We start from the raw sequence: 12,547 nt of genomic DNA on the forward strand, positions 1-12,547 counted from the left end.
CACTGGCAGCAACTCTGGATTAAAAGGAGCCTATTAGCGTTATAGGAGAAAATGAAAGAACACCCAGCAGCCAGCCAGCCATGTCCCGAAGTGGAGGTCCAGGTCTTCTGTGGAGCACAGTGTGGGCCCATGGCAGGTCTGACTGCAGCTGAAGTACACTGCCAGCACTTCCCTCTTGGTGCATATGCCCAGGGCTGCTGTCTCTCTCCACTGCATGGTTCTTCAGAGGGAAAAAGCCACATGCAACCTATACTTGCCTCCTGATATGTGTGGTGGAGGAAGTTCCCTCTGTGGTGCAGGAACAGCAGGAACTGACTCATGCCTTATAACACATTAAGACATAAATCTGTGTGTGTGAGAGACAGGGTCTCACTCTGTCACCCAGGCTGAGTGCAGGGGTGTGCTCACGGCTCATTGCAACATCGACCTCCCAGACTCAGCAATCCTCCTGCCTCAACCTCCCAAGTAGCTGGAACTACAAGCACATACCACGCCTGGCTAATTTTTTAATTTTGTAGAGATGGGGCCTCACTATGTTGCCCAGTCTGGTCTCAAACTCCTGAGCTCAAGTGATCCTCCAACCTCAACCTCCCGAAGTGTTGGGATTACAGGCACAAGCCACTGCACCAGGCCAATTTTTTTTTTAAACCCTAGTGTCTGAGTCACTTGTTTTTTCTCTTCCCTCAATGATCCTATTTTCCCCTAGAAGCACACCTCACCATTTAATCCTGAGAGCCCCTGATCCTATTTTCCCCTAGAAGCACACCTCACCACTTAATCCTGAGAGCCCCTGAAGGGTGCTGGCCTGAATTTCTGTACACCCTTTTTGCAACTAGATGAAAACGGCCAGGTCTTCTAAGATGAAAAGCAGTTACTTCCTGAGTTGCTCAGGCCACGGAGTAGACAGACACCTAGGATATCCTGGTTTAGTCTAGCAAACTCCGCAAAGGAAGCTTGGATTCTAGTCCTATTTTGCCCTCAAATTAAGTCTGTAGCTTTGGGCAAGTCACTTTCTCTGTCAAAAACTCTCTATGTTGGTCTCTGTCAAAAGGAGGCAATAATGAACAGCAGTTGACATATAAACACTGTAAATGCTGGCTATTGTTAATTATTATTAGTAATACATACCCTGGTTAAAGAATTGTTGAGAGCCCCAAATGAGATAATACATATGAAAGTTCTCTGAGTGAAATACACCATCCAAATGTAAATTTATTATTGTTGTTTGCCGAATTGCTCTCTCAGAATGTGCAGGCAAAAATATAAATTATGCCAACGGTTGCTATGAAGCATAATTGAATGCAGACAAATACTTCTTTAGCACCTTCACATTCTTCCATACAACCACCACCAACACATCAGATAAAGGCACCCGGCAGGCTTTGAAGGCTGAGTTGGACAGAGCTGGCAGAAAGGGGCGAGTGAGATCCCACATGACCAGCTCTGCATAAACTGGCTTTGGAAATGGTATTTACTGATTTGGTCATCAATGGGGAGGTAGGAAGCAAAGGGATCGGTTTTGCTTTCTCCTTTTTCAAATAAACAGGGCAGTTGTTAAACCAGAAGTGAATCTGATCCGGGCTTTAAGAGCAGTCAGCTGCATTCTGAAACACGCAAAAATGTAAACAGAGCCCTGTAACTCTAGACTAGGGCAGAACAGCCATAGGTTTCATAATGGGAGAGTCTGTGGGCCCTGTGCCAAGAAAAATGAAATGTTACCCTGGGCCTTTAAACAGAATCATGTAAGAGCAGAGTGCATATTTGTTTAACACACACACACACACACACACACACACACACAAAAGACCTTTTTCTGTGCCAATACCTTTCTGAACCCTCCTGAATAAAAGCTGAAATCCCTGAAAACGTGGTACAGAACCAATATTGTTTGCATAGTCTCATTCTTTAGTGCCAAAGGATTTTTCTGCTGAACAGGGAGCCGTTTCTTTCTTTTCTTTTGTCTTCTTCTCCTTTTTTTTTTTTTTTTGCCCAAGTTCATTACAAAGTATGACTGAGAAAATAAAATAAATGAGCCCATTCCACCCATCTCTGTATCTGAATTCTATCATATGAGTTGCCAGTTGGTTTTCTAATCCTCTCATTCAATATCTGCTGTTAATTTGTTCGCTATTTCAAGAACTTGAAGACTGTCAGCAAAATACATGATGCATTACAAAACTTATAATTGGAAATAAAAACATCTGACGCTTTTCTGACAGAGTAAACATAAAGTACTGTTGCACTGATCAGAACAAGGGAAATGTGAGCAACCTTGTAGCTATTTGTGTGCAAACACAATTAGAAATGCTGCAGAGAGTGAAATCAACACTCAACTCCCACTTTGAAAAATGCTGAGAAAATTACATCTAAATGAATGAATGAATTCAACATGGTTATGATAGGAAATGAGGGAAAGAGAGGAAGGGAAAACAAATCCTGCTCACACTTCCTTTGAAAATGCGACTCAACGGACTTTCTCTTCCTATTTCAGCCATTTTAGAATTGCACTGCCTAGGCCTGATCTAATTTTCCTGCTGGAGAAGTTAAGGCACTTCCTCCACAGTTACTAAATCTGACAAATTACACCTGGGTCCACTCTAACGTGAAAAAATGTGCTCTTTGTTCCTGACCCCTTGGTCAGCCTAGAGATCAAATTCCTGGACATTGGAAAGCCCCACTCATATTCATTAAAAGCCACGGGAGACCAGCTCTGTATTTCTGTTCAAGAGAAGAACGAGGTGCAGGCTTTCGCTGAACAATACAACTGCTCTGCTCCAGTCAGCGCAATATAGACCTTTCACTTTCTGCAGCTTGGCCGCTCATCAATTAGTATGTGGATTTTTTTTCTTCTGCACAGTATCTTAGTATCAAAACAGCAAAAGAAGAGCCTAGTCCCACGAGCGAGTTTACCCCAAACTGCTTGTGTTAAAAAGCTGGCTACAGATTCAGTAATCAAAAATACAAAGATGATTTCAAAATTCTACCTTCCCTCTACCCAGCCAGACATGCCATTAGTTACCACAGGGGCTAGTATTTGACAAATTAGAATTTTGTTCCCTTTCTAACCATACTCACCCTTTGAGAAAGATGTTACAGAGCTGAGAGTGAGTCACAAAGACAAAATTGGGCACCATTGGTGGCAGAGAATCAATTTTAGGTATGCAAGCAATCCACAAGCTCTCCCATGGTATGAAGTAAGTATGAGGCTGACCCACCTACCTGACAACACAAAACCTTCTTCTTCTGCACTCCCAAAAAAGAATGAGAAAAAAACAACAATAGGAGAAGTGAAGCAAATCTGTGGCTGAACTGTTAAAAAGATTCCTGATGCCTTTCTTCCAGATTCTTGGAAGAATGAGATGGTAAAGGAATGTATACAGATGCCATAAAACCTGCCTTAAGGCCTCTTGAGGTAAGGGTGCCCCCAGAGAATTCATCAACTCTTGCCCTCCCATCTGAGGGAGCCCCTTTCCTGCCAGACCTGGCATCCCACTTATAACATCTTCAGTTTAGGCCACTGAATTTTCCCAGACCTATCAAACCACATTCAAAGCCTCTTCCTTGGGGATCTAGTAAGTACTACAGAACATTATGGTTGCAAATATATATGAATGCTCTGGTGTGTTGTAAGTTATTTTCTACATACCAATTCCTGTTAAATTGTAAATTAGAAAACACTACTTTAATTTTCCCCAGTCTTGAGGTAGCTTTCAGCTGTGTTGCAAGTTATGAACGTGTAACGAATACAGACTAATATTCTTTTTCTGTAGCTAGACCAAGCCACAATCCATATTTTCTAAATACATGAATTATAGCTATTTTCCTAGTCTGATGGCAATTACTTTTGAGAAGCCTGTGAATCCTTAATATCAGGGTTCTTATTTTGATTTCTATTTTTAAAACCACTAGCGGTATCAGCAATGCAGAACTTAATACTTCCTCCAAAAAAATTACTGTAAAAACAGGGAAATCAAACAATCAATTTACATTATTTTGGGCTGAAATATCTGTTGGGTTACTAAGCAGGGACTCACCTATGTGTAAATCTCAGAGATGGAAAAAATCTAATTTCCAAAGGGAGAAAAGTGGTACCTATGGTATAAGTTCTCCCAAACGTTGCTTCGAGGCAAATTCTTAATAATAAAAGAGGTTAAAAATTGTACAAGACATCAAAGTAATTCAAGCATGCTCACAAATATGTACTGTTTTTGAAAATTCTAAATTTGATGACTATTTAAGTGGGTGGCATATGAGAGAAACTAGGGCAGACCTCATTCCTCACGTTTTACAGCTAAATGAAGAAGTTAAGTGACTTGCCTAGTGTCACCCAATGAGCAGAAGGTGAACTAGGGCTAAAACTTATCCAATCTCACTCCTAGTCCCATAGTTTCCTTATGAAGGCTGACAGAGGTATAAAGTAGTTTGGAAACACTAACGCATCACTATTAGTAGTAATAGCTAACATTTACCAAATGCTTACTCCATGCTAAAAAGTCTTCTATGTACTGTGGATGCATTAATTCTATCTTCATAACAACCATGAAACCATAATGTTTTCTCCCATTTTAGAGATGAAACAGAGGCAGGCAGATGTTCAGAAACTCACCCAAGGTCCCACTGAGTAAGTGGTAGAGATGGCAAATACTCTCCTCCCTAGCACAGAAATGCTAATGCAGACATTTCTAAATCAATGTTCAGATTATCAGTAGTTCTGGGAATGTTAATTTTGACGAAATATCTTCACAGTGAGATCCAAACTACTGATGCCTCCCAAAAACAGATGATGAAACTGAAATATCCTTTTTGTCAACCTCTGTATTCTTGGTCAAAATACAAAGTATCAACAATTCCAATGGATGGGGCAAAAATCATTTAAAGATCTCCCTCATTGTAAAGAGATGCCCAATAGGAAATGGTTGAAGCTTTGTGGAAATCTCAACAGACATTAAATCTAACGACAACTTTAGGAGAACATTTCAGACGACTGATTAGTGCTTATTTTCTTGACTTTGCTGCCCTTGCCAGTATTAAAATTAAAACATTTTAAATGACATCAATCCAGTTCAGATATAAACTTTGTCTGCAGTTTGCAGCACCACCAAAAACAGATCATGCCCTGTCACATCACATATCTGAATTAGTCTGTTTGTTCAATTTCTTGAGATGCTGCAAGATCTGCCTGAGGACCAAAATCATTCCCTCATTCATCACAGCTACAGTCTAGTTTAGCTGAACCCTGTCCTAAACAGATTTGAATCAGCTCAGATAATGGAGGAAGTTTGTTGCTGTCATCATTTCAGCAACTATCAATCTAGGGATCTCTGAACATCTGCTTGCTCAGGAATAGCCTTAAATGTCCTGTGCCTTTTAAGGATTTTTTCAAAAGTAATCTTAAATTATTTTTAAACAATGATCTTAACTTGCATGTAGAGCATCTCTGCCAGTCAGAGGTCATTCCTTAAACTACTGTACTGACATTAAGAACTGGGCTGTGAAGCTAGAAATGCTCTGTCTCCTGCCCTTTACCCAGAAATGCTAATATCAACATCCTACATGACCCCAGATTACAGTTTGACAGGACTGATTTCTGCTGTTTATTCTCTTGCCCTTTACCACGTTCTCACACATTAAAAAAATAAATTGACGTATCTTGCTAAAGCTAGGTATAAACTGGATCTGAGGATTATAACCATCAATTACCACATCCCCACCCCTGCCACCCCTCGGTCATGCTGTATACCCTGGAATCAGACTCGCCAGGTTCAAATCAGACCTCTTATTATCTGTGGTGATTCTTGAGCATTTACTTAACTTTTCTGCACCTGGATTTTCTTACCTGCCAAATGAGAATCATAATAGTGCCCATCTCCTAAAGGTATTTTGAGGATTAAATGAGGTAACACATATACAAAAAACGTAGGACAATGCCTGGCATATAGGAAGTACTTAATTAAGAGTTCAAAATCATTGTCAGGGTTGATTTTAAACAGAGATGTACTTCCTGTACCCACTCACCAGTCCTGCTGGATACCAACTCGTAAAGCTAGAAAAAAAATTGTAGAAAATATCTCAACCTTTTAACTTACAGAGGACAAGCCAAACTGTCGAGTAAAGTGGCCAATCTGAATTCAGTCTGCTTGTCTTTTTCCAGTCCTATCCACAACTCCTAGTGAAGGACTGGGGTACTTTTCTGTATTGAGCAAGTAAAGGTGAGTTCTTCTGCTCTAGATACACACACACAGGTCAGTTTTGCTCTACATACACCCTCAAAAAAAAAGTCCTAGAACCTGCTGATACTGACAATCATTTAGTCTAACATTCTCATTTTAAAGGTTAAAAAAAAAAAAAAAAACTGGTTCTAGGGCCTAAACGACTTGCCTAAGTTCACACAAATACTTGGTGGGAGAGCCCAAGGCCAGAAAAATTATAATTCATACCCTAAGCAAGCTATCCAATATTCTCTTAAGTCCACTGCAAACTTTACCTATTTTATCCTCATCATAACCCTCTAAAATAGGTATCATCTTCACCATCTTAGAGATGTGAAAACTGAGGCTCAGACACTGTGAAGTAACTCCTTTAAAACCTGACAACTGTCAACTGATACAGTCAAGATTGACATGCTTCTTGTCTGGCCTCCAAGGATACATGTAGCTGTTTCAAGTTCTCCAGAGCTTAGTTCTGAGAATTCTAGTGCCAGCTCTCAACCAGTAACTTTCAAACCACCTGTGCATCAGTCTTGCCCAGGGAACTTTAAAAAATACAAACTGCTGGGCTTCATCTCAGGAAGGACAATCAGAGTCTCCGGAGGTAGGGCTTCAAAATCTGTATTTCTACAGAGACGGTAATTCTGATGTGTAGAGAGATTTGAGAAACCCTAATCTAAGCAAGATATTTTATGACTGCTTCCAGTACAAAATGAGAAGGAAATGAGTTACCTAAGGCTGATGGAATGTTCAGAGTAGCTGAATCTATGTGAAGGGTAACATGGTGACCTCCTCTCAAATCCTTCTGTGTCACACAGACATATACCCAGCCCCATATACATAAACATATACAGCCAGCCCTCTATAATCAGAGGTTCCGCATCCAGGGATTTAACCAACAAAGGATAGAAAATATTAAAAAAAAAGGGCCAGGAGCGGTGGCTCACACCTGTAATCCCAGCACTTCGGGAGGCCAAGGCAGGCCAATAACCTGAGGTCAGGAATTCAAGACGAGCCTGGCCAACATAGTGAAACCCCGTCTCTACTAAAAATATAAAAATTAGCTGGGTGCAGTGGCGTGTGCCTGTAATCCCAGGTACTTTGGAGGCTGAGGCAGGAGAATCACTTGAACCCAGGAGGTGGAGGTTGCAGTGAGCTGAGATCACACCACTGCATTCCAGCCTAGGCGACAGAGAGATACTCCATCTCAAAAACAACAACAAAAAAAAAGGAAAGAAAGAAAAGAAAAGAAAATATTGGAAAAAGGATTGCACCTATGCTAGATATTTTTTGTCAATAATCCTTAAACCATAAAGTATAACAATGATTTACATCATATTTACATTGTATTATGTATTATAAGTAATCTAGAGATGATTTAAAGTATTCACAAGGATGTGCATAGGTTATATGCAAATACTACACCATTTTATATAAAAGACTTGAGCATGATGGAATTTTATCCGTGGGAGGTCCTGGACCAATCCCCCATGGATACTGAGGGAGGGATGACTGTGTATATCTAGGAAAGCTTTAACTCCTATTGATCTTGCCTAAAGGGATCTCTATCACAAGGAAAACAACAAATGTTGCATTTTGCAGCAGTACAGTATGCATTTTGTTGGAAATACAGCAATAAGGTTTCCTTTCATCCTAATCATTTTCATTTAAAGCATCTAAATCTGAGCTATGTTTTCTTGGTACTGAGCTAAGAAGCAATGTGGAAAACTGTTTGAATCATCACTTACCAAGGTGCACCATATATCCTGAATCCCTTCACTGTTACCTCCGAATCTTGTAAGTAAATGCTGTTTGTCAGGAGGGACTGAACATTGTCAAAGTCCTCTGGTTTCAATTTGGACACAGAGGGGAAACGGTAGTAGTCCTGTTTAACAAGGTCTGCCATGAATTCCTTATCAAATGTCAGTTCATGATTCCCAGCAATCACTATTTTATATTCATATGGCAGGTTTCCTGAAATAAGAAAAAAGAGCACCAATTAGTACGTTCATTTCCCATCACAAAGTACAACAGCCGAGACTGTGTGATTAGCAGACAGCTCACCCAAATGAAATAGCTCACAAATTCCTTTACATTTCCATGTGAACTAGAATTTATGACTACTCCTTTATGCTAACAAAAATGACAATAACGGGAGATAGGAAGCTGCTAAGTAGCTAAAACGTTGCTAAAAAGACATTAAGTTTTCTAGTTCCATTTCCCTCTTCTGTATGCTATGTATTCATTGTGATGAATCCACAGGGTAATGAATCCACACTTTATATTTATCCAGTAAAAATCTCTTTAATCACGATCCTTTAGAGAAGGTCTGTACCTAGTTTGGTCCTCAAAACATAATCTAACCAACTATTCTTAACAACTTAGATAACTACTAGATTTTTAGTATATCCTTCATACAAAAGACATGGCATAGTCAAAGATTCCATAGTTGACATACATGAAAGGAACCAGATAGTACAATTTCATATTTCAACTCTAATTTTAAGTTTACTTTTTGGGTTGTGAATAAAAAGAACATTAGTAAGGGCCCCCTGATTAGAAGGCTAACTTTCCTCCCATTGCGATGGGAGAAGAAACTGTAAAGCTTAACCCTCTTTTAATATTTATGGTATGGAAATGTGAGTTCTCGGTGTGTGCTTTTTATGCAAAAGTTTCCCGATCAAAATGAGATAATTCTGGGAAGAAGAATGAAAGCTATAAAGGAAAACCCAAACACCAGACTTCTGCATAGATTTATAATGTTTGAATAAAGCACGGGTCATACATATTAATAACTCACCGTGATGCTATAAGAACCAAAATCCAAAGGGAGATAGTGCCGGGCAGCTGTCCCCACCTGAAATTAATGTTCTTTTCTTTACTCTGTCACTACCCATACCTCAAGCCTCACTGTTCATCTGCTGCTTTTTATTTTATTTTATTTTATTTTATTTTGGAGGGAAAAAAAGAGTGGGACAATGGCACCTATAATTCCAGCTTTCTGAGACCTGTGGGTCTGATGCAAAATTAATGTTTCCTGCTATTCCAGGAAGAATTAAAGTTACCACTAGCAGGAAATTGAATACACTTGTTGTAAGAACTGGTCCTTACCAGCAAGCCAGAGTCTCAATGATTTCATTAAGGAAGCTTAGTGGGGAAGAGATTTTTGTGGGGGAGGTGAGGGGAGCAAGTTCTGTCGTCAGTCCACTTGGATTTCAGCAATTCAAACTGTAAAGATTACATTGTGAAGTCCACACAGTCTCAGCAGCACACCACAAACGTATTTGCTAATATTGAAGCAGTTTTTAAGACTGCCAAACCATGTTTTGTAATATTACTGCCTTTTCTTTAGCTATTAATTGTTAGATTTCTACCAATAATAAAATTGCATATATAGCACGGACAATAATGCGGAGGCCTAAGAGAGAGATGAAAGCAGTCTGATAGAGAATAACACTGCAGAGAGAAGAAACCAAACGCTGAGGCCAAGCAGCAATGGATATCTTTGACTACTAGCCCACAGTGCTGTATGTCACATCTTTGGCCTCAGTTATTTGCAAGGCTATGCTGAAGAGTTCAAAAAAGAATAGGAAGCCTCCCTCAAATGCATGCTTATGCGAATTTGGTAATTAAGAGTATGATGTGCATAGCGAGTTGTTTGGATAGAATGGTGGTATTTTGCACAATTCCGGAACTTCAAGTGCAGATGAAAGATATATTAATAGGGCCACAAATTCCCAGTACTGCACATGCTGGAAATTTGTGAGAGGCCCTACAACTCTAATATCATGGCTCTGTGACCCTATGAGCCTAATACTGCTCCCCGCCCCAATTCACCTGTGCTCCCAAAGCCGGAACAGGCTAAAACGTTTTCCCAGGCAGCAATCTCTTCCAAGGCTGGTCCTTACTGTGTGATTCTTAGAGCAGAAGATTTTACCTGTACAAATCACACTGTAGTTGCCCAATTCCCCTTTAATCATTCACGATGATGGACTCACTGTAAACCCTTTCATTATGTGCTGCCGCTCTTGCAGGAAGCCTGGATTTCTCAATTTATCCTCGTTTTAGGGCTCGGGTTCAGGGATAGCATGGCTGAGACTAGCCACTATGGCAAAGGAAGTATATTTTCCCTCTTCAGACTGGGTTTTTTCTTTCTTTTTTTTTTTAAGTAAAACTGCTGCAAAGTAAATCTTTCTCCGAAAGACAAGCATCTTTGGTGTCTTTTAAATCAAATTTTGGAGACTCAGCATAAACAGGTAGCCACCAAAATGAAAAGCCACAGAAAAGGTGATGATATTTACACATCACCAACAAACTCATCTCTTTCTGAGAATCCAGTAGTAGCTTCCAACTTCCATCCTCTGTTGCCGATGTTATGAGATTGTCTGACATATTTTCTATTTTGCTGAACTGACCTTTCATCTATAATCTGCCAACCTTTATGTTTTATATGAAAAGTGTAAACAGGGCAGCTGACAAATCTCCTGTTACTTGATGGCATTTTCGTTTTTTTTTGTTTTTTTTTTTTTTTTTTGCCAGACTAGATTAATTTGGAAGGCTCTGCAGTCAAGCTTCAAACTTCTTGGTATTCAAATAGCAACACTTTAAAATTGTCAGGCAAAGAGGTGCCTGCCTTTTTCCATTTTATTCAGATCATGCCAGCTAAACTGACCTGCTTGTATAAAAAAACCAAGGCCATATATATACTCTAACAAGGAAAAAAAATCCTTGCTCTGAATGACCCAAAGAACTCTACCAGCCGGGCACGGTGGCTCACACCTGTAATCCCAGCACTTTGGGAGGTCGAGACAGGCAAATCACCTGAGGTCAGGAGTTTGAGACCAGCCTGGCCAACGTGGTGAAACCCTATCTCTACTAAAAATACAAAAATTAGCCGGCCGTGATAGCAGGAGAATTGCTTGAACCCCGGAGGTGGAGGTTGCTGTGAGCCGAGATTGTGCCATTGCACTCCAGCCTGGGTGACAAGAGCAAAACTTGTCTCAAAAAAAAAAAAAAAAAAAAAAAAGAACCCTACCAACCAACCAGTTTCATCATTCCCAAGGCATGGTCTATGTTCTACTAATGGTACACAAGATTATTTTAGGTGAAATGGAAAGGAACCTTTGACAAAATGTCAAATAGTTTTGTATTTTAAAACTACTTTTAAGAATGCATTGTTTAGACAAATACAATATAAAAGTATAAGTAATGATATATAGCTTCCTTTTTTCTATCTTTATATGTAAAATAAGAGGTAATTTCAAGAAAATTACTGAGCAAATAGTAGAGGTAACTTACAGATACGATAAAGTGACAATAGTAGCAAGTGAATTAATGAGATGTGGAAAACTTGCACATCAGTTCAGGTTAGAGCTACAGAATATAAGTGAGACCATAAAAGAGGCAGTTATTTGAGTTTTATCTATTCTGTATCTTCTGCACTTAGTGGTGTCACATAAGTAGATGCTCATGAACTGAAAGTCAACTGGGTCCTCGCTGCTCCTTGACAGTTCTAAGTGCCCCCATACTCTAGCCACTACCTCCCCAAAGCAGCCATCACAAAATTTGTCCAGGTTCCTCTCTAGCTCCCAGGATCCAGCTGAGCCCCTCTCCAGACATGCAAAATATCCTCTAACCACATGTGTACAGAAGGAGGGAGGTTCTCTTCACTTCTGCCTTTTCACTTTCCCATCACACCATCTGTTTGCATCTTCTCATCTTTCTAACAGGTTGAGCATCCTTTATCTGAAATGCTTGAGACCAGAAGCGTTTAGGATTTTGGATTTTTTTTAGATTTTGGAATATTTGTGTTATACTGATTGAACATCCCAAATCCCAAAATCCAAAATCTGAAATGCTCCAAAGAACATTTTCACTAAGTGTCATGTCAGTACTCAAAATGTTTCAGATTTTGGAACACTTTGGATTTTGGATTCTCATAGTAGGGATGTTCAATTTGCAAACTGACCTCTTAATCTGATTCCTCCTACTCCCACAAGCACCTTCCTTTTCCAGGCATCTCCTCTCTTTGATATTTTGGGCCTCTCTCTATACATTGAATCCTCATCCTTGGTGAGTTTATATTTACCCACTCCAAGAAAACAAAAACAAACAACCCTGGACACATACACACACACATATGTGCCTCAAACATGATCTTAAACATTCCTTGACTTTTTTGCTTCTTTGAGATGCTTCCTCATTTCACTTCTAAACTTCTTAAAAGAGGATTCCATAAGCTTGCTGCTGGTGGGACCAATTCAGCCCTCAGATGTGTTATGCTTAGCCCTCAACTGAGGTTATTATTTGTTTGTTTGTTTTTTGTTTTGTTTTGTTTTTGT

General features: G+C 39.7%; 1 protein-coding gene across 3 annotated transcripts in view; it reads right to left on the reverse strand.

Moving 5' to 3' along the window:
• The window catches only part of MPPED2 (metallophosphoesterase domain containing 2), a 207,912-nt gene that overhangs the window by 106,622 nt on the left and 88,743 nt on the right, over window positions 1-12,547 (reverse strand). For all 3 annotated transcript variants that reach the window (XM_003254365.3, XM_012502891.2, XM_030829238.1), the window contains exon 4: window positions 7,955-8,180. In XM_003254365.3, the coding sequence (XP_003254413.1) occupies window positions 7,955-8,180 (226 nt within the window). The remainder of the gene's footprint in view (window positions 1-7,954; window positions 8,181-12,547) is intronic.

Source organism: Nomascus leucogenys, chromosome 15 (assembly GCF_006542625.1).
Source record: "Nomascus leucogenys isolate Asia chromosome 15, Asia_NLE_v1, whole genome shotgun sequence".
NCBI classification, from domain to species: Eukaryota; Metazoa; Chordata; class Mammalia; order Primates; family Hylobatidae; genus Nomascus; species Nomascus leucogenys.